We start from the raw sequence: 22,131 nt of genomic DNA on the forward strand, positions 1-22,131 counted from the left end.
ACGCCCGATAGTGCGGCCGTGCTGTGATAACACTAATAAATAGAGCTGTGAACATGTCTAAGAATTAGGCCACATGCAGCGTTGCAGTGAACGGCGGGAGGTGGTGTGAGGTTGAGGAAAGCTAAAGGTTGTGGAGGAAGTAGTATTGTAGCCTACGGGGACGTGGTATTCAGCAGAAGACAACATTAAACAGAGTTGTCATTTTACCAGCGTTTCATGCTCCCTCGCCAACGAAATTCCGAAGCATTCTCACACCTCCCCTAAATCTTCCCATTTTCTTCAATTATATTGGTTAATATGCTAATGTTTAAGAATCAACCATCTAATCACGCGACGAAATGAGCTTCGGAGGTTGGAATGGTGATAATAAAGCTACCTTAATGTCGTCACATCGATGATAAATCGCCTTACTGCTGGTCATATCTATTTATTTCTGGCAATTCTAAGGTAAGCAGCCATTAAACCAACTGGCCATTTAATGCCTCAACAATGCCGTCCTAACCGAAACAAAAGGAGGCTTTGCTATGGAATGCTGGAGCTATTTGCAATCCGCTGAAAAATGGCCACGCTCCACAATTCAAGACGATTTATCCCCCACGGCATTATTGTGATGGCGTGATGTTTATTGTTTACGCCCCAGATGCGTATCAATAGCCATTGCAAGGGCTGACATTGTCTCACCTTTAACGAGCGTCAATTGTGAAACCGGGCACAGAATAGTATCCGATTTCGGGGCTCAGCAGGTACAGGTGATCAGTTGTCGGTGTAAATGATTGCGGATAATAATGGGAACAATCAATAAATGAGGAAATTGGGTAAACCAATCCCTGCGTAATGTTTGGGAGGGAGACACAATAATGCCATTCACCTTAAGAAGCACAATGCACCAAAAGCATTGAGCGTGTGTGCGGTATTATGTTTCAAAATGAAGCGAACCGACGATTCCGGGATTCATTACGGTGCGTGAGATGATTTACAAGCAAAAACAAAAAAAATGCTACATGCTATGCAAATTTATGTTTTCCGAGAGCGCGAGTCATGGATACTTGGTTTATGTATCATTGATTTAATTTACTTGAGCTGCACTTACATCATATATCTACTAATAATGTGCTCTGATATCACGTTATACAAATTACAATAAAGGTCATATTTTATTTTGCTTTATTTTTTTGTTCTTTCAAAGTCATAAGTTATTACACTAACTAAGCCTCTTTGGTTCTTCAACACAAGCGGTGTTGACAATACGGCACTGGACCGTCATAATTAATTATAAATAAATAAATAAATAAGCCTCTATGGTCCTTTAATTCAATGCTCTTCAGGTGATACATCGACTAATAAATGAATATTGCAGAAACAAATTTTAAGAAATGTATTAATCAGTTTAACAATTGTAGCAATGAAAAAATGAAGCAAATGTAGCATATCTGCTTAACATCTCACTAGAATATACATTATCTAGCATACAACAAGCGTTACGTAGCATTATACGGTGAGCAGAAATTCAACATTTTGACAAATAACCTGCACTAGCCAAGAACGTGAAAAATGTTCATTCGGCTATTTTGACCAAGTGCACGCCTTAACATGAACATTCAAACACTGACCAGCGCACCCGGCTAGCAAGTGACGCAATGCAATATGATATCAGTTCACAAAATCACCAGCGAATCCAGACAGTGGTCTGCAACACAAAACAAGCAACTTCATGATATCCGGCACATTTTAGGCAGACTCAGCAATCGATCGAACCGCTCTGATCGATCAGTTCAAAAAAAGCGACACATTTCTTGCAAGTGCAGCAATCGATCGTACCGCGACACATTTTGTGTGTACGTAAATAAAGCGGTCTAGGAAGCCTTCGGGCCAGATGGAGAGAGAGAAGAGCCTAGAGAAAAGGTAAAACAAGCTAAACCTTGCGTTCAATACTTTCCAGAAGTTTGAGTGTCCCCCCACCCAAGGCAAGACCTCAAAGCTCCACCATGCCTGTAAGGGATATTCTTTCTGAACATCCAAAGTCCCCTGGCAGACTTCCTTCACCGATGAGCACCGAGAGTCCCCCTAGCAAAGATAAGGCCTTGCAAAGATGTCTTCAACGTTCCAGCAAGGAAGATTCTCCTTTAGAACCCTCAGATTGCCTGGAAAGTCAGATAAAAGAAAGTATTGGTCCGCACAGCTAGCATCACGTTGTTCCGTTCTCGTCGCGATTTTAAGTTCGAGATTCTTCTTTCCCACCACAAGGTGTCCGTGAATGCAATTTTTCTTCTCCATCGCACAAATAAAGATCCTAGAAGTCTCATGTCTAGCCATTTTCCGTTGGGCGCCCACATTCAGCGTATAAACCTCCCTTCTTCGAAAGCTTGCAGTTGCAACGTACGGCATCACGACATACACCACCTTGTGTGGTCTTATGAACGACCATGCAAGAGGTTCTTTGCTAATATCGGTGGAATCAACAGGCAGATAAAAAGCGGTTCCAATCAGATACATACAGGCGACAAAAGGCCATTTATGAAAATAATTTTGAAGTTTGCATGGAGAGCTGACAGAAACACAGGGGTCAAAGATTCTCTAGAATGCATGAGAAAATAACAACCAAATCACCAAACGTATGGCAGAGACGAGAGTCTCGTATAACGGCCACTAACCACACATATAAGAACGGAACAGAATAGACCATAAAAACAATGCTAAATTAACTGAGTATGTCCGGGATAAGACACATCAGTACGAGGAAATGCCTACTAAAAACACCTGTAAACACCCAGTCTCGACAATACGGCATGCCCGTAATAATTATCGTAAATAAATAAATTAAGTTCCTAGAGAAATGCTTCGTTTAGTTTTAAAAATTATGGTTAAGACCGAATGTGGGAAGGTAATCACTCCTCCAGAATCTGCAAAGCTAGGGATGATCGATTGACGATCAATTGAAGGATTTCAAAATGCAGCTGTATGTTGCTTCGTGTTGCTTGAAATGCGTAACTGGTCCCGAACTATAGTACACAAATTCAGCTTCGATGGGAACATAGTGAAAAATTCAAATGTTCCTTGAACTGCCAGTGGGTTCTCCCCAGTATTATTAACTATTATTTAATCAAGTCCCAGTATTTAATCAATCGAATACCCCGAAAAAATGCTACCCGCGTGTTTAAATGCTTTATAGCTGAGCATCTCTCGAACGACCGGACTTTTTCTGATTACGACTGAGTCCTTTGCCCTTTGTGTCATTTGTTGTTCCTGCTTTTCGACATTCATTTCTGTATCAGTTTAGATTTTTGTTTGCATGTGGAATATTCATGTCAACAATTGTTAACAAGCAATAATAGCAATCATTTAGAATTCTCAATTAAAAACAGGGCGCGAAGCTTTCACTGCTCAAACTGTTAAGACTTATTTTGGATATACAAATTGACAAGTCTGTGATCAATTAATCAATTTTCGTACACCCAAAAGGATCATAAAGCTATCCAGGATCTTTGGAGTTTAAGTTGTGCATCTTTACATCCAGAACCATCTCTGCTTCAAGGTTACAGTTTCTTTTTCACCATCGATAAAAACATTGATGAAATCTGTAACAAATTAATCAACTATTTCCACACGCCCGCAATCAATGTATCAATGGAAACCTCTTCAAACAACCGTCCAAGTTGCTTAATTTCAGTTAAAAATCAATACCATCCGACTGGCCGTCCCAGCGATCGTGGTACAGGTGCCACCAATCCCTTTGGGCAAGATAGCTTTTTTTTTGTTCATTTGCCTGCCTACGATGCGCACCGGATGTCGAATTTCGTTTTCGCACTTCCGGCACAGGCAAACGCGCGTAACGCAAGCAACGGTGGGAATTAAAATTTAATGACTTCGTTTCACGTATTCAATGCTAATATGCCTCCACGCTCCACGTACTGTGTGTGTGCCACTGCGTTTCATTTGCATTGCAGCCAACAGAGAGAAAAAAATCTCACACGAAAAGCAGCACTCGCAAATACACAAGCACACCGGAACTGAAGGCGTTCGGCAATACGGAAGTTTCGGAAGGCGAAAATTTACATTCCTTTCCATTTGTGTTGGTGTACGGGGCCCATTTATTCATTGCTCAATCCCGGAATCGCAAATCAGTACTACCGCTTACTGCCAACGACACCTTTCCAAAAGCCCCTTTACCGCACCTTTCACCTCACCACCTCCCTTCCTTGCTCACCTTAAAAAAAAAGCGATACCGAAAACACGCCCGACGGATAATCAAGTGATAAAAGTGAAATAAAATAATTGGATAAATCAATTATTGATAATTTCGTGAAATCACATTTCATAAAATCTGCTGACCCATTTGCTTATGCCTGCTGCTACCGGTAGGGTTGGCCTGATGATGATGATGATGATGATGAGGGAGTTACCGAAGATTCCGCAACAAACCAGTCATTATGGCATCCTTTTTGGCTCAGCATTATGGTAGAGAAATTTCTCCGCTGGGATTATCGTTTGATGGTGGGTTGTAACTAAAACAAAAGCCCCCTTGACCCCATTACTTAAACCTTCGTTTTTCACACGAGGTACAGCACATACACCACGAACTCGATGGCCTCCCATATCGTAATCATCGCAAATACTGATTACTGCAGGTGGATAATGAATGAAGAAACGTGTTGATCACACGGTGTGTTTTATCCTGTTCGACCATAATAGGGGAAATGCCTGATTCGTACATCACTTGCTCACGTGAACCTCCGCCGTAAACCATTGTCCGAGAGATGTTTTTTTGTTTTTATTATCATAATTCTCTACCTTCGAAAGCATTGCCGTAGACGGTTTAGCTTTCACTAGAACTAAAGAACGTACCTTGTCCTTGTGGTGTTGCTCATTCCATCACACACAACCCGGGGCGCGAGCCGGGTTGAGCCGAGAATTTGCGACAAATTGAGGCACTCGACACAAATCCCCGATCAACCGGCATGCAAACATTCCACCAACATTAATGATTAATGGATCGAACGAAATCAATAATGCAACCGGTAACAACTGGCAACTGTTCCCTTTGTGCCGATACCACCCAAGAGGTGGTGATGAACTCGAAGGCCTCTCTTTCACACCTTCCCCCAACACGCAGGCAGCGATGAAAATCAGATGCACTGGATATGAAAATGTATTCATTCAAAATCCCAAAATGGGACACATTTTCTCATCCACTGTGTGCGTGTGCATTTTTCCGCAATAACAATGCAAAGCTTAATCATGTTCGTTGTTTCATCATGTTTTGTGTCTATATGTGTGTGTGTTTTTTTATTGTTTTGGGTTTGGTTTTTATGCACCTGCCTGTCGTCCTGTTTATAAACCGTTATCGTTTTTTTCAAACTTTATGGCACCAGCTTTGGTTGATAGTTGCTTTGCTGTGATCGTTTCCGTGCTGGTGCCGGGATTGAATATTATTCTGCGGTAAAAAAATATAAACGAATGTTAATTGTGAAGCGAAAGTGGGCAGCGGGAGTTTATATTTATCATCAGTAAATTTCGCTTAATTTTGCCACCCTTCAGGGTGTTATTTACATGAAATTTTCGAATAATTATGTTTGCTCTTCCGTTGCACAATTACACCAACAAAAAACTGTCAATACTGGTGGAATTAGTTGTGAAAAAGATAAACACTTTACCTTTTTTTATTATTATTTGATTTTCGAATGTTTATTGTTGAATATAATCATAATTCAATTAGTTTAATCAATGTTTTTTAATCACCGATAAGATTCAAGCCCGTGGGTATGAAATGCTTCGGAAATTAAATGCATTTCATTTCATTTAGAAAATATTAAAAAATTTTATGGAATAATTATCTAAATATTGTCATGAGTATTTGGACAACAAGTAAAATCAGCATTTTTTTTTTTTTGAAAATGATTTGTGTAAAATCCAGACAATTCACTTACAGGTCTAATTAAGTCAATTATGCCAATGAGGATAGGAAAAAGCCTTCCGAAGTTGTAGAGCTAATAAAACAAAATTAGATGAACTTTGATTCCCAATTTGCGTCAACCGATTTTTAACACAGTTTCCGTCCCAGGACCTTCGTGTCCATCCCTTGAGCACCGACAATAATTTTCTGATGGATTACGGGTCATTCCAGCATTCGCGGAAACGAGAAAGTCTGGCCTGCACGCTGCTACACCACCTCAATAGTTTCCCAACATTGGAACACCACCTGGAACAACGTAGAACCCTCCAAAAACCTCCGTTCCATAAAGCACTGTATCGTTCCATGGGACTATACTGATTGCAGCCGCCACCAACGAGTCGTATCCCACCTTCGGATAGAAAACACTCGTCTAAGCCATTTATACATCCTCGACAAATCCAGTCCAGTTTCTGTGGCGTTGACATTGCTATTCGCTACTTCCTCGTTGCTTGCCATTGCCATGCTAACTCAAAACCTGCCTAATTAAATTCCTACACATCAGCTAACTGTAGCTTTTTACGCTAAAGTTTCGTGCAACAGTTAAGCCACACGCGCAAGGGATTATTGTTAATTTAAATCCACTGCTTGTAAAGGTAGTAATGCGGTAACGGCGTCGGTCTTCACACGGCAGGCCTGGACTCAAAACATAACCTGAACGTTTCTGCGTAGTGAGGACTAGCTATCCAACTACGTGGTATCGGCAAGTCTAGTTAGATGGCCAGTGTGATCTAGAAAGTCGATACCCCAGGAAGATGAAGAAGTTGTAAGAAGTAGAGACGCGAATATAATTTAAAAAAAAATCAAACACCAGATGTCAATGGACGAAGCATTGCAGACGAAGACGAAGTCAATGGCAGACGAAGCAGTCATCCGACTCTGAAGCACGCGACACAACAACCATTCCCAGTAAAACATAGTCAGTTACAATTAAAATTTTGAATTAAGCACACCTTGTATAGGTCAAACTAAAATAAAACATTTTTTATGGCAGTTTGCTTACATTGAAAATCAACTGTAAGTTAGAGGTGAACTCATCTATTTACTTTTTGCTGTCCATGTGTTTGCATTTTTGTAAATAAACAGCAACATTTTCCAAAATAGTATGGCCTTTATATTTTGTTGAACTAAAATTATGGTATTGTTCATTAGAACACTTTCATATCGTTTAAACTTCCTTTACTTAAAACTGACGAACTACTACCTTCTAAATTTTCTACTCGCAGAACATCTGTCCTTTCAATCATTACGACTGATAGCAGAGTTTGTTGGCCAGCACATTCAGTCCACTGTTTAACGGAACGTCCCGCCAAGGGATGTCCTGTTCAAATTTAAACCGATCCTTAACCATCTGACAGCAAACTATCGTGGGCCAGTGGCAAGTAGTCTTCAACGTTGCAAGGAAGCGTGCAAACAGCTTTTCCTTGTCTAAAATTTTGAAACCGAACCCCTCACCTTCCTGTTTACCTCTACCATTCACAGTCAGACATATTTTGAAAGAAGCTGTCCAGGCACTCTTCCAGCGCTTAACACCGTGCAAGCTACCATGCGTCCAGCTATACATTCGAATGAAGCGCGCCGTTCATTCGGTGGTCATTTTGGAATCATTCGACCGTACCAGTGTTAAACCAGAACGACGAAGCCAAACCAGGGAAGCATTTCCGAGACAGGAGTTTGCTTCATTGTTACGCGCACCGTTGCTTGCACAAGGTACCGCTAATTTCATATGTGAAACAGCAGTGTGCTTTCCTTTGAGCACGGCGAACGAAACCGTTACGGTCATAAGCTGACGAAAACTGACGAAAGGGTCGTTATCAAAGTGTCTGTCATCATCGGATCACAGCTACTCGATGTGGTCACTAAAACCAACATCCATACGCTCGCGCACACACTAACCAACCGAATCGCATTATCTTTATATTAAACAAAACGTCGTTCTAGCTAACCAAAAAGAAGCATTTTATTTCCTTTTAATTGCAAACAAATCAATTATGGTTCCATGTGTCGCATACATATTTGACGAATTCTTCTGCAAATTCCACGTTGGGTATTTTGGGCGATCAAATATTTGAATAATTTAAATTGGGCTAAATGATAAACCACTGCATTTCAACATGTTTCACAACCCGTCTTTATAGGAAAATTTTGAAAATAAATTGCACTACTTAATGAACTTGTATACAAAATAAAACAGTTTTATTTTTAAGTGGGCAATTCGACACCCATCTTGAACGAAAGACAACTTCTTCGCAAGATAAGACTATGACAGTACAAAGCATTTATAGTCCTTGTACTTACAATCACTATCTAGATTATTATTCTCCAAAAAATAAATAACAAAACTGTCCACGACACCCGACAATGCAGTATTATACCGTCATAAATAATTATAAATAAAATCTCTTCGGCACCCCGTAGGAAAATATGCAATAAGAAAGCGTGGACAATGAAGATCACTAACTATAAGCTTACTCCCATATTCACAAAATCAGTCAGCTAAGGCAATATTAAGGTAAATTAGTGTTGAAAAATCCCTTAGCAGTGGTTATTCAGGTAATTTTGTCAATAGGGTCGCGAGACTCCGTTAACCTGGTCATGTCACGAGAATGATTGTGATTTTTAGTGTCTAGCTGAAGCTAAACAGCAAAATGAATTGTTGACAGATGGAGTAATGGCGTTGCTGGGTTCGTCAGGAAGTCCAAAGTATTGGATCGGCAGACGCGCTAGACCATGAGCGGTACCAAGAATTTCGCACCAGGCTGTGATGGGTTTAACCGTAAGCGGAGCGAACGACTGTAAGATTGTTACATTATAATAGATTGGATTAAGTGGGGTTCTAGATCCGAATAAGATCCGAACGATTTTGCAACAGAAGCCAAAGTCTCAAGGATAGTAACGAATTTTAAGATAACAATGCTATACACATGTAAAAAGGTAATGTCAATGCAATAGGGCTAAAAAACACGCTCGGACTGTATCCAAATCTGCATTAAAAATGCGCATTTTACAATCTTATATTCTAGTTAATAATAACAAACTGAAGAGCGTGTTATAAAAGCATGTTGACAGCCATAGTTCCTTGATTTTCTTGAATATTTCTAGCATTCATTAGTCCATGAACACAAAAATTGTACACTTTCATCAGTTTAAACGCGCACAACAGCGCATTACACGACCGTAGCATCAACTTCCAGATGTCTGTACAACTTACTGTGCTAAGTGAGTATTCACCAAAATACATTGTATACAAAAGGAATTTTTATTTCCCGTTTTATTTTACCAACTCCATCCGGGAAAAACCTCTGCTTATGATTCCCAAAAGCTTCACTAGGAAAAAAAAACCCGTAAAACACACACACGCGCGCCCATTTTACGAATCCTCATTGTGGCAATTTAGGAACAGAGGCATCTCCCACACATGCCTGCCAGTGTTTGCTGGTCATGCTAAACATATGAAGGCTCAGCTCCGAACAACCGTTCCCACAAAACCTGCTCGGTTGCGGTACGTTACAAAATTCGTGAATCGTGAAATGTGTTTAATGTAAAAGTCAAAAGCATGGCGCTGACAGGACACGGGGCGTGATTCGCGCAACAGGATACCAATCTTCTTATCAGTCTCCGAGGCAGAACGTCCAACGCCATTCCCACGACCCATGCTCCACGTGAGAACTGTTACAGGTTGCTGTCTACAAGCGGAACCAAACAAAACGCCGCCGGCAGAAGATGTCCTGTGAACGCTGGTCCCCGTACCGTTTGAAGGTATCGTCGGTTTAAACATTGTACCTTGTGTAACGGGTTTTTGGACCTGTTTCCTTGGAACTTTGATACTTCCCACTCTCGGTGCTCCACCCGATGGTAGGTGGTTGAAATTTTGTTAAAGACAGCAAAAGAGGAAAAACAGCACTCCTCTCATCGATCCCGGCACGCAAGCCGCATCGCCACAGCCGATGGCACGTACGCTTCGTACTGATTTAACGGCACTGCCGGTGACAATGTTGTCGATAGCAGTACGACTTTCATCAAGGAGTAGTACAAAGTTGGTGGTTCCTAACATCTTTTCGTCTGAAGCTTACGTCGTACAAAAGTGACGTTGCTTTTGCTGATGGAGGTATGGATTGTTTGTAGTGCAGAGCCTTGTCTTTTCAACACAACGAGTAAGAACTTTCAGTGGCCGGAATGAGATGTTGGGCTCACAAAGATTCGATATTATTTATTCTATCGCTGAGTATTATAATTTTGTTGGGTCTTTGATGCAAATACAATTCACAAAATAACAAAAAACTTGTTCAAACTATTCATAAATCAAAACAAACCACTTACAGATTGAGTGTTTTAGACATACTGTAGCAATAAATAAATATGAACAAATAAATCGTCGTAACTGATATCAATAAACAAGCTGACGAACGGTAAACTGTTTTAATTGTTAATAAGTGATTTTAAGTTCAACCGAGCACACCCGGGATATGGTGCCCTTTCACAGCTCGGAGAAGGAAATGTCTCCCAGCAAAGAGGAAAGGAGTATACTAATTTTAAGTTTATTGTAAGCAATACGGCCTGGCCGTCCCTTATGAATAAAAAAAAAAAAAAGTGATTTTAAGTTCAATCTGGCCTCCCCAGCAAGAATTGACGTTCTAGGCTACGTTATCCGACCGGCTAATGTGCTACTTGGTATCGTCTAGTAGTATTTGAAATCTTGTAAGCCTTAGTTTTAGTTTTTAGTTTTTGAATGACCTAGCGAAGCCATAAGTGTAACTGCTTTTCTTATTATTAAGCCAAAATTAAAACTGATCAACAAAAAATAAGTTTAACTCAGTCATAAATATAACAAGACTATAAATCATGTTTGCACTTTTTAACCTAATCACTAAGATGCTTTATCAACTTCATCAACACAAATTCGTCTTTTAAAGACTTTTTTGACATCTTGGATGTATAAAGATTGAGTAAGATTCTCCGATAGAGTTTAGACAAAAAAGAAGTGTTCGAAATCTAAATCAATTATAACTCACTTCGAATGACAATTCATTCAACAGGCTTATTTTCTGAGTGATTGTCACAGGAAAGACTGCGTTCATGAACATCTTAACGCAGAGAGATTTCACCGTTTAAACGAAAACTACTATCCCTGGATCAAAGCATCACGACGATTAAATCACCAACCACTGTAAAGCATTGAGATCCTTGGTTCCTGAACGTGTAGGAACAATTTTGGCATATGTTAAATGGAAATGTGTGGAGGAATGGTGGAGCCGATACAATGGTGAGTGATCTTCGTGCAGTGATACCCGCCTGATTCCGGACGTCATCTCAAGCGCATCACATCGATCGACTCGGTCCCTTAAGTCTCTTTTGACCATCCACATAGACAGAGCTGGCGTTATAGGCCCAAATTGAGACGGTGTGATAGCGTGCCCTACAGTACCAGTGGGTAGTTGAAATCTGTCCCCAATAATTGTTTTTACACTGATTTAAAAGTAAGAATATGTCGTTAAGCTTTATTACTGTTTTAACTTTTTCAGAACGAACCTTTCCAGCGGCAGGGAAATCCAAACATGGCGGTCATATAAGCTGTGGCTCCAAAGAAAAAGAAGAAACGTGAAAAGTGTAGAATTTTACTAAAATAGAGTGAATATCTTATTGAATACAAATTGAATCAGTGAGTCAAAACATGGGTTGTTTTGAGCTTATCAAAATGATCAAAACTTGAACAAACATAATATTAGTCAACAATGTATATTTACAGCAATTTCACCCTATTTGGGGAAAAAGGGCATGTGCTCGAAAAAGAGAATATTCAAAAACTGTTCCCCAGCGGCAGCGTTCACGTATGTACTGTTCTAGTACTAAAACACGTTTAGTACACCCCCAAATGTATGCAATTTGCACAGCAGCCATGTGGATCACATATTCGATTTCGAATGAAAATGTTGCTGTACTAACCTTTTTAAAATCAAATTGTAATTGTAATATCTGAGCCGTTTATGTACTTTAATTAAACAATCTAAAATCGTGATCTACAGTCAAAATAATAAAAGCGCTTTAGTTCAAAGCAGTACAAAAAAAACAGTTGATTTACAGTTTGTTGAGTCTCAAAGCAAATCTCAATTGAACGAATGTAGGGAAGAATAAATCGTAATTAATCCTTTACCAAATCCTTAACGACCACGACGCACATTTGTTTTGATTATTAATCACAATAATGTTAAAAGTCTTTCAATGCAGATTACTTCACAACAAAACAGCAGCAACGCCCAATATGTTGCACATCCATGAGAGTGTATTCGTTGCAAATGTGCCACCATTTCGATTGAACCACATCGGATGAAATGTTGCCCACATTCAACCTAGTAATGTAAAACTAATAAAGTAACAAGATAGTACCTGTGATTCTCAGTTCCCTTGTCGCTAGACACTTTCCACACTTTCGTTTGTCTCCGTAAAAGCTTCCTTCACGAGAGTAGCTACAAAAACTGAATCATTCGTGTGGAAAATTTGGAAAACTGAATACCAAAGAGGAAGGTAAGGGAAAAAATCAAAACAAAGCAGCAACCGGATAAAAATCCATTTGACCTCCCCCTTAACAACAAGTGACAGGGCCATGGTACGTATTTGTACACCGGAAGGACGAAGGGCAAAGAATATTCTCAAAAAAAAAACAAACAAAACAAAACATATTCACCGCTTTTCTGCCATTCCTGGACCCCGAATTCTACTACCATCTCCACCATCATCGGGTTACTCGTTAGTTCCAGCGCCCGAAGACACTTCCGCCTTTGCCAAGGTTCAATGAAAACATGTACACTCGGGCTACATACATGTATAATGTTATCAGATTCCCATTTCCTTCCAAATCCTTGACATCACGTCACCCGGAACGTGGTGGCCCCATACCGTCCGAACAGCACACATAAACGTCCCTTCACGCGTGCTCCACAGCCAGCCCATACATTTTGTATTTGATTTTACAATCTGAACTTCCGTTCAATCGTATTCATTGCGATCCTCTGACATTCGTGTATCTCGTTACTACTGTTTTGTTTCTTTCTATTATAAATACGAGGAGTTGTATGACATTGTGAGTTTTCTTTATTTAAATTTTCCAGTATTGTACATTCTTTTTGCTACGAAATGGATGGTGGGAAAATGTGAAAAGTTTTCTCTTTTTCTTTAGCTCTTTTTCGTTTGTTTGCCGCTTCTAACCTACTCCGAATTTCGACGAACAACTGTTCCACTGGAAGGGCCGATCTGGCCACCGGGATATGAGAGTGTGGAAACAAATATTTATAAGCCAGTAAAAGCCCTGTGGGAGATTTTTCCGCTGATATCGTGCGGTAAGCATTACATGCGAACACAAAACCTGGCGTAAAAGGAATTCCATCCTTCACAAATGCTCGTATGATATCCGACTGCAATCTGTTGCATTACATCGTTTGCTGGATGTGTACCACCGTTCAGCAGCGAGTGGTTTGAAGTTTTCGTTCCCTTTTTTTGGTATTTATTATGTTTGTATTGTTTTGCACTTGCAGAAAAAAGGCTGTCCCGGGGGGATGATTCGTGCAAGGTGTGATGCAATTTTTATGCCCTTCACCTTATGACAACGGTTGCAGCACACGGCCCGTCCGTTTCGACTGCACCACATGCACATTTCGTATAGTTTTATTTGCTGTCAAACATTTCCATAATACTTCTAGCCAACGTTGGTGCTGTACCCAGCATGCCCCAACACCGTGAGTGCCAGATGGATTTGTACCGATCGGCACTTACCGATCGAAATGCACTTTACGATTGCCGGGCTGGTGGGAATGAGCATTGGACGTGCGGGTTAGTGTTTTAAGTAAAGCTGACTCTGCCATTCGTTTACCCCGTTTGCCATCCGGTGAATGATCTGGACCGAGTCGGATAAACTTTCTCAATAAAATAGCTCTCCAGTCGGATGATGGTGCGGATGGACGAGAACACAGCATTTCCTACTAGAGTCTGACGACTATTGTGTCTGTTAAACATTCCCAGGAAGCGTCATATTAAGCAAAAGACATAACAGTCGATTTTTTTTTTTTGTGTTCTAGCTATGTTCAGTCAAGTATGCAGAAGAATTATTTGAAAAGATTTTGTTTGATTTTGTCCAAACGGCACTTTAAAAATGTTGGCGAAGAATTTAAGTTTTGTTCCCATTTTCCGATTTTATCTGATGACGTCTTACCACGAAATTATTTTCAAAATATTCAGTTTGGTAATTATTCATCATAATAAATAGCACCAATAATATGCAGAGAACTATTAAAACTCTAAATATCCGATAACATGCTTTAACGCACTGGAAATACAAAATAAGTATTAGAAGCGTTGTAACGAGCCCTCAAATCCACGTAACGGTCACTAGCAAACAATAGCGTAGGTCATTCCTTGTGTTCATGCCTCCTCTGTCCGTGTGGACGGCCTAAAAAGACTTTCTGAGCTGGGTCGTCTGGTCCCACGCATATAACGTGCTCAGCCCATCGGAGTCTAGCTAGCCTAATTCGCTGCACGACGGTGAGGACGTTGATACAGTTCGTACAGCTCGTCGTTGCAGCGGTTCCTCCATTGTCCTTCCACACATACGGGGCCAACAATCTTCCTCTCGAAAGCGGCTAAGAGGGCTTCGACTGTGTTGGAAAGGGTCCATGTCTCAGAGGCGTATGTGAGTACTGGGACTGTAAAGGTACGATACAGTTTTTTGAGGTGAGATGTGTCCTCGGGCTGTAGAATGACTGGCTGGCCGCCAGCATCCTAGCTCGCAACTCCGTCTCTATGCTGTTTTCGGTGCTGACTTTTGACCCGAGATAGGTGAAGTTTTGGACGACTTCCGTACATAACCCCCACGTAGTTCCGGAATTCTTAGTAGGACCGCTGATGGTGCCTATTTGGCCTTTGCCTCGTTAATCTGCAACCCGAGGTTTTCTGCCGCCTGCTCGATCCTTTGGTAGGCCTCTGCTACCTGGGAGAGCCGCAGACCAATGATGTATATATCATCAGCGTATGCCTGGATCTGGGTTGACTTATAGAAGATAGTTCCCGAAGTCTCCACCTCCGAGTCACGGATGGCCCTCTCTAGCGCCAAGTTGAATAGGAGACAGGCGAGCCCATCTCCCTGACCTTCACCTGGTATGTGACGTTGGTCACGGTCATTGTTACAAGCCTGATCAGCCATCTTCTCCAAGATTTGCCGCATGGTGAAGATCTGGTCAGTGGTAGATTTTCCGTTACCGAATCCTCTTTGATAGTTTCCAACTATCTGTTCGACGAATGGGACAAGCATATCCTGAAGGATAGGGAGAACATTTTGTAGGCGGTATTCAACACCGTAATAGAAAGATAGATGATGACGAGATTCCAAGCACAAGGCATCGATTCGCTATCCCATACCTCAGTATTTGATCAACCTTTTTTTCTAGTAAGGCACTCCCCTTTGAGACTTAGGATTGAGTACGTAAAAAAGTCACGGTCATAACGCCAATCCGTTTCGAAAAAACTCGGTCCAATGTTGCATTCTTCCATCCACGGTAATATCTGATCGCAGATTCACTCCACTTGATCCATCCAACGAGTTTGCTTGAGCTTCAAACCACGACATGTGTCCGTACGATGAGTTCCATCTCAATGTCGATGATCATGTATGAATCCAAGGGGGATTATTAAGGATGTAATTAATTAACTAAACTGCTATAACTCAATAATAAAAATAGCCAAATAAACTCACCAAAACTCTTACACTCGAATCCCTTTAAAATTGCATAGTTTTAAATTCATCTACAAATTATTCCTTCCAATTTCTAATCGATACCGAGCGGCAAGCATACACAAAACTCACAAAGCTCACTCTACCAACAAGTAAAATAACTACTTGCTGCTATATGTATTAACCTCCAACAGCATTTAATATATTCATAACTAAAACTATCTCCACACCACAGGTACCTCACAAGGTACAGGTCCCTTGTACAACTTTCTTCTCCATTTGGGTGGGAAAGAGAACGGGAGGGTAGATTATTCTATTCTGAAGTGCCACCGCTTTCGAACTACCACTCTCTTGTGGCCAGCACATTCCATCACCGAAATAGGACTTGGTAATGCAGGGCCACCACCAGCAAGCAAGCCAATAGTTTGTCACACTACCGGTGATGAATTTTAATTATCTCTCCCATGCATAATGGCACTTCCATTGCCGTCTACCACTGTTCCCTTCTATCGGTGCCTAGCCAACGACGCTTTCCCTGGACGACGTAAACCAATGCACTACGAATTCAATTAACAAGAGATGCAACAAACACACCCTCGCATCCACTTCCCTAAAAGAACTAAAGCCAAAACCAAATTCCAACAAAAAAAAAACGAGCAATACCTAATGCCTATGGACTGAATTTTAACGGAAGTCATCGGGGGTGGGCCACAATGTGTGGGTTGGTGGGATTTTGTGATGAATGCACGTAAAATGCTAAAGTTTTGCTATCAAAACTTGCCCATTGACGATTGTTTCGATTTAGTTATTATGCAACGATGCAACTCTGAAATGGATTGCCGTGTGAGTGTGTCACTCTTTTGAGGTCAGCAAGTGGAGTTTTGGATAACGATAAACTTACTTATCGCTGGGTGCGATGATGGTAGGTCGCAAACGGGTTAAGGGAGGAATCAAGTATAAGCCAACATTTTGTGACATTGGATTCAAATTTACAGTCTAACTAAGCTAGACCACAGCAGCTTCAAGTAAAGCTACATTAAAGTGCAAACCGATATACTAATATTGGAAAACATTTCTATTTAACAACCCAGAAGCTTTATGTAATCGATGAGAAATATTTGATTAATAGTCTCAGGTATTACTATTTACGTGTTGCGCTCTATTGACACGAATTAATCATATCGAACTGGAGAAAATGCCTTTGAAATCAAAATAAACCAAAAAAAACTATTCTCACCCTATTATGATTATTATGAACACTATACTACAACCTATTATGAACAATATAGTTGTATAAACAATGTAATTCTTAACGTAAAAGCATTACAAAATAAATATCATCACAAAGGAGTGGTCATACGAAAAATTAAAAGTATTCACAAAAACATGCACCTAATCTAGAATTTCCTCTCCTCTTAAACAACGTGACATGTAATGCCACATATTCCTAGCATAACCTTCGCAATCTTGCGCAGTGATGTACTGAGCGCCTTTCCTGATTGCTTCTGCTAATTCTTCACTATTTCTAGAGCTAGATCTCTTAACTTAATTTTTCCACATGCTAAATAAACTTTCTATTGGATTGAGAAACGGAGAATAGGGCGGTAAAAACAAAGCACGTTAGCTGTCCGATTCTATAACTGCCAGAACCTCTCTGCTTTTGTGAAACGATACGTTATCCATTATGAAGACGCTCCTATCTATCCCCTTGGCGCGTAACGCAGTTTTCAGCAGATCGATGAATTCAATAAACGAGGCTTTGTTGACTGCACGATCTTGAGATTTGTAGAGCAAAATTCCAGACGCATTCACTGCACATATAATCGAAATATTTTTCGTCCTAAGCCCCGAGACGACAATCGTGGCTGGTATACCTTTCTGGGATCGGCCTTTCGTTGTCCTCATGCTGACATTGAATCCAACTTCGTCAAGGTACACCAATCCATCTACCGGTATTTCGCGCGCAATATATTAAAAAGCTGGGGCGGCCCGGTGGTGTAGACCACAGCGGCGCCGGTTTTCAAATGGCAGGACCGGGGTTCAAAACCCATCCGGACCGTCCCCCCGTAGTGGGGACTGACTAACCAACTACGTGGAATCGGCAGTCCAGTAAGCCATTTCGATTGGCGGTATGACCTTAGAGGTCGTTGAGCCAAGAAGAAGAGAAGATAGTAAAATGTAGTGGCGTATGCGATTCGCTCGGTGACAGTGGCTGCAGTGTTTCGACGTGCCGGTAGCCTTTTTATCATTTTGAAGGAGTAATTAAAATCATTTATCTCCTTGCAATGGTCGAACGGCTCGCACATATGCCATATTGCTGGAATATTTTTTCTTCTAGTGCCCTCAGCGTTACAGTGCAGTCTTCGTCGACCCAGCCACGAATACTGTCCACAGCCTCCCTCGGCAGCAATTTGGAATGGTTGCCACCTCGCTTTTTAGCTTCAATCTGACACGATTCCTTGTACCGCATGATGATGCCACAAATAGTGCCTCTCTTGATATTTAGCAGTTGGCAAATATCCGATGGTGTTGAACCATTTACATAAGCAGATATTACATGCTGCCTGTCTGCATCGCTGGTTGTCTTCAACACACGGCGATGTGCAGAACTCATGTTGGCATCCATTGCTAAAGTAATGTTGAAAAATTATTGAAATACTAACTAACTATCTTCAAGCAATTACATTTATTGAACTCACCTAAATCTTGCGTTTATTGTACATCGTTTTCACTTTAAACGTACTTATATTTTAACACCGAATATTACTGCAATCCGCATGTGTGGTTTGCTTTAAAAAACGTGAGGTAGAAATAAAATATTTTCAGTACCATTTTAAATTTTATCTTTTCACAGAACATGACAGAAGACGTTTTTGTTTATAACCACTGGATCTAGTACTTTTAGTTGCTGTCATGCATATTTTACAGACTCCAAAATATTCAATCTGATGCACAAAAAATGTATAATTATTTATTTTGGCGCATTCAAACATGTCCAACGTACAGTTTATTTTAAAGTTATAATTGAATGCATGTTCTTACGCCACTTTTGCGTGCTGTTTCATTTAATATACTTTAAAAATTGGAAATTACAAAATACGTGTATTTTACCGGTTACTTTTCAAATATTTGCCAAGCGTGTCAGAAACGCTTCAAACCATTTCATCAACCATTTCAAATTTGCAATGTCCGGTTCTACTTGACGTTTGCCCACTTTAACCTAGCGACGAAGTTTGTCCAGTTCAAGTTGACCACTATCGAGAAGTTTGTCCAGTTTAACCTACCCGCTGTCCAGTTCATCTTGAGCGTTGTCTAGAAATGCCTCGCACTTGTCTAGGTCTACTCAGAAACCCTGTAATGTCTGCGCCCAGCACGATGGATGCGCTAATAAAAACGATTATAATCATTGAATTTTCATACGGCTGCAGAAATCCGTTTAGTGAAACCCGGATTGTTGGAATGTACTATTTTATCAATAGCGGCACAAATTATTTATCAATAGCAGCAAACAAATCAAACAAACGCACCAAACTAACCGTGAACACAATGCATTTTATTGCTCATCGTAGCATAAACTTTACACTTACAAAACATAATGTTATTTAATGCTTCTATTGTAGTAATTAAAACCAACAGATGCGGTCTGCAGGACGCATTCCCGCACCCGCACACTCACCCTTTCGTCCGACACTTCCGGCACACAATCGGATTTAAAGTAAGAACAAAATATGAACCCACGGTCGCTTGCCACGGTTTTAGAACAGAGATTTTCCCTCCATCATGCACTTGACACAGTAGTGCGTAAACTGTGCTCCTTTCAGTAAGAAATCGGACACGACCTGCAAGCAAAAACAGAATACGAAGGACGGATTGGTGTGTAAAAAAAATGGTTTGTTTGATTTCGTTTCGTGGTTGGATGGTTCAGTTTGCTGTACTTACCGCTATATCCGGCACGCATACCGTGATCGGATAGACTACGACATACCAGCCGGCGCAGAAGAATGCCACGAAGAAACCAACCACAAGCAGCACGATTAGCCAGATGATGGACCACAGAAGGTTTGCCATGCTGTTTGGAGTAGAGCAATGAAGGAGGGTGAGTTTTGTTTTGATTAGTGGCCGCTTCTTGCTTCATTTGTTACACTTTCTCGTATATTTTAGTTTTCGTCCCAAGGTTTTTAACGCATTTCCGTGTATTTTTGACTGCGTCCCAAAATTTTTTGACGGGTTTTCTCACTTATGTTTGTTTTTATTTCACTCAATAGGTTTTTGATTGATTCGCAAGTATGTTTGCACAAGTTAACTTTTTTTTTATTTATTTATGCTTAAGCACTTACTCTCCGCCGTAATTTACATTTTACAATAAAATAAAAACAGGAACAGATAAATCACATGATGTTATTGTATGTTTGATATATACAATAAGTGTAATATTCTTCTATCAAACAACTTTTTTTTTCATATTTTTAGCTACGCAGAAATTGCATGTTTGTGAGTTAACTTTGTAAAACCGTTTAGAAAGTATTTGCTTCAGTTTTGATAAACAATCGTGAGAAACCATTTTTCGAAAAAATCAGTTTTTCAAATAATATATTAACATTTCGAAAATTTCGGGGTAACCGAAAAAAAACTGTGAGCGAAACCTGAAATATATAGGAAATCGTCACATATCCTCGGTACCGGAATCAACTGATTCAATGTGATTCAATGCCCCCAACTTCCATTTCGCATTGGGCTTCCAATGGCAAATTTCCAAATGGGCTAAGTAAAATTTTCCAATCGGCTAAATCTGCCACTGCCGGTAACTATGAATTTTTCAATAAACGTGAAATTGTCGAGATGGCACTAGAGCATACTAATAATTCTAATCATTCATTAGAAGATTTGAATAAAAATGCATGATTATACAGAAGGGCAAATTGTTAACGTTAACCTCTATCAGAATCAAAAAAACAACTATGCTTTTTAGTACAATTTCCAAGTCTCTGTATATTTAATCTTGAAACATGTTACAATTATGCACCGGAGAGCAAATTTGATGATTTACATTTTATTTCGCTGCTCTATATAGAACCCCGTAATACATTCACCCCCAAACACCCAAAGAGTAAAAAAACACCCATGCCAACGGTCAATTTAAAAATACTCGTTCCCCTCGCACACTTCCAACCGTGATGCAATACACACATCAAGATACGAACGGATTAAGAGCATTCGTGGTTCGAAATTCATACAGCTCTCGTAAACTACAAATCTAGTAAACACAGGCCAAACTCTGAATGAGTAAAAACCGCGCGTACCGCGCACACCAACTCCCTTGTCCACACTGGAACCTGGTCCCATAGTCTTGCTTTCTTCAGCAAAATATACTAAGCTATTTTTGTACTCACCGCCGAGAAGAAGTCGGCGATCGATTCATCCATATGGTTTTTGTTTGTCTTAATGTACGAAAGAGGACAGAGAGAGAAAGCAAATAACTAAACAAACGAGATGGGAAAGCTGTACCAGTATGGTTTTCCTCACTGCAGATGCAGATGAGTTAGCGGACCGAGGAGCAACTATTTTAAATACAACAATGCTACTAAGTGCAGGCGCGCTTGTTCCATTCGAATGGATAAACCTGTTGAAGGGTTACCCAGGCAAGTGCCATTACATTTTGTGTCTTGTGAGTATTATGAAAATATCATAACGTGAGTTAATTTTTGGTGCATGCAATCATTCTCGTAAAGGTACTTATTTGCACCAGCATTTGCACCAAATTTGAAATAATGTACAGATTTAAAACTCCATTCCTTTTTCACATATTTCAGGCGCTTCGGTAAGAAAAGAATATTTTTTTCGTCGGTAATCTTTTGCTTCAAGAACATACCGTGAAAGAGTAAAGTAAGTTACAATCGAGCTACGGGCTGAGACATCCAAAAAAACCTCACAAAATTTGCTTATTTTTCATTTGACCAATCATGAGCACCAGTCAAAACACTGAACAAAATCAAAATACAAATAGAACAGTAGAAGCACCTCGACGTCGAAAGACTACCGGTACGTACTATATATTGTACGTACCGGTCCAAATCTTGAAATCAAATTTTAAAATGTTTTTGGGATACGATTTTTTATTTTTGTCATTTAAGGGTAAAAACCAAGAAGTTTATGTTTCTTCTTCTTCTTCTTTGGCTTGCTCAAGATTGAGCACGTCGTGTCGACATGGCCTGGTCCCCAATCAGTTTCCAGGAAACTCGGTCTAGGGCTGCTGTCCTCCATCCACGGCTGCATCCGATTTCCGACAGGTTAAACTCCACTTGATCCAGCCAACGAGCTCGCTGTGTTCCTCTACGCCTCGTGCCGAACGGGTCGCTGACGAGCACCTTCTTGGTGGGGCATGAGTCCGGCATCCTCATCACGTGCCCCAGCCAACGTATCCTTCCGGCTTTGACTACCGTCAGGATATCAGCACCGCCAAACAGCT

At 40.4% G+C, this 22,131-nt stretch overlaps 1 protein-coding gene across 1 annotated transcript in view; it reads right to left on the reverse strand.

The window, feature by feature from the left end:
• LOC126559567 (uncharacterized) overlaps positions 1-19,742 on the reverse strand; it is a 284,423-nt gene extending 264,681 nt beyond the window's left edge. Inside the window, exons 1-2 of the mRNA XM_050215738.1 lie at positions 19,605-19,742; positions 19,400-19,504 (exon numbers count right to left, since the gene is read on the reverse strand). Of these exons, the coding sequence (XP_050071695.1) occupies positions 19,421-19,504; positions 19,605-19,733 (213 nt within the window). The 5' untranslated portion in view covers positions 19,734-19,742 and the 3' untranslated portion in view covers positions 19,400-19,420. The remainder of the gene's footprint in view (positions 1-19,399; positions 19,505-19,604) is intronic.
• Positions 19,743-22,131: the final 2,389 nt, after the last annotated feature.

Source organism: Anopheles maculipalpis, chromosome 2RL (genome assembly GCF_943734695.1).
Source record: "Anopheles maculipalpis chromosome 2RL, idAnoMacuDA_375_x, whole genome shotgun sequence".
Taxonomy (NCBI): Eukaryota; Metazoa; Arthropoda; class Insecta; order Diptera; family Culicidae; genus Anopheles; species Anopheles maculipalpis.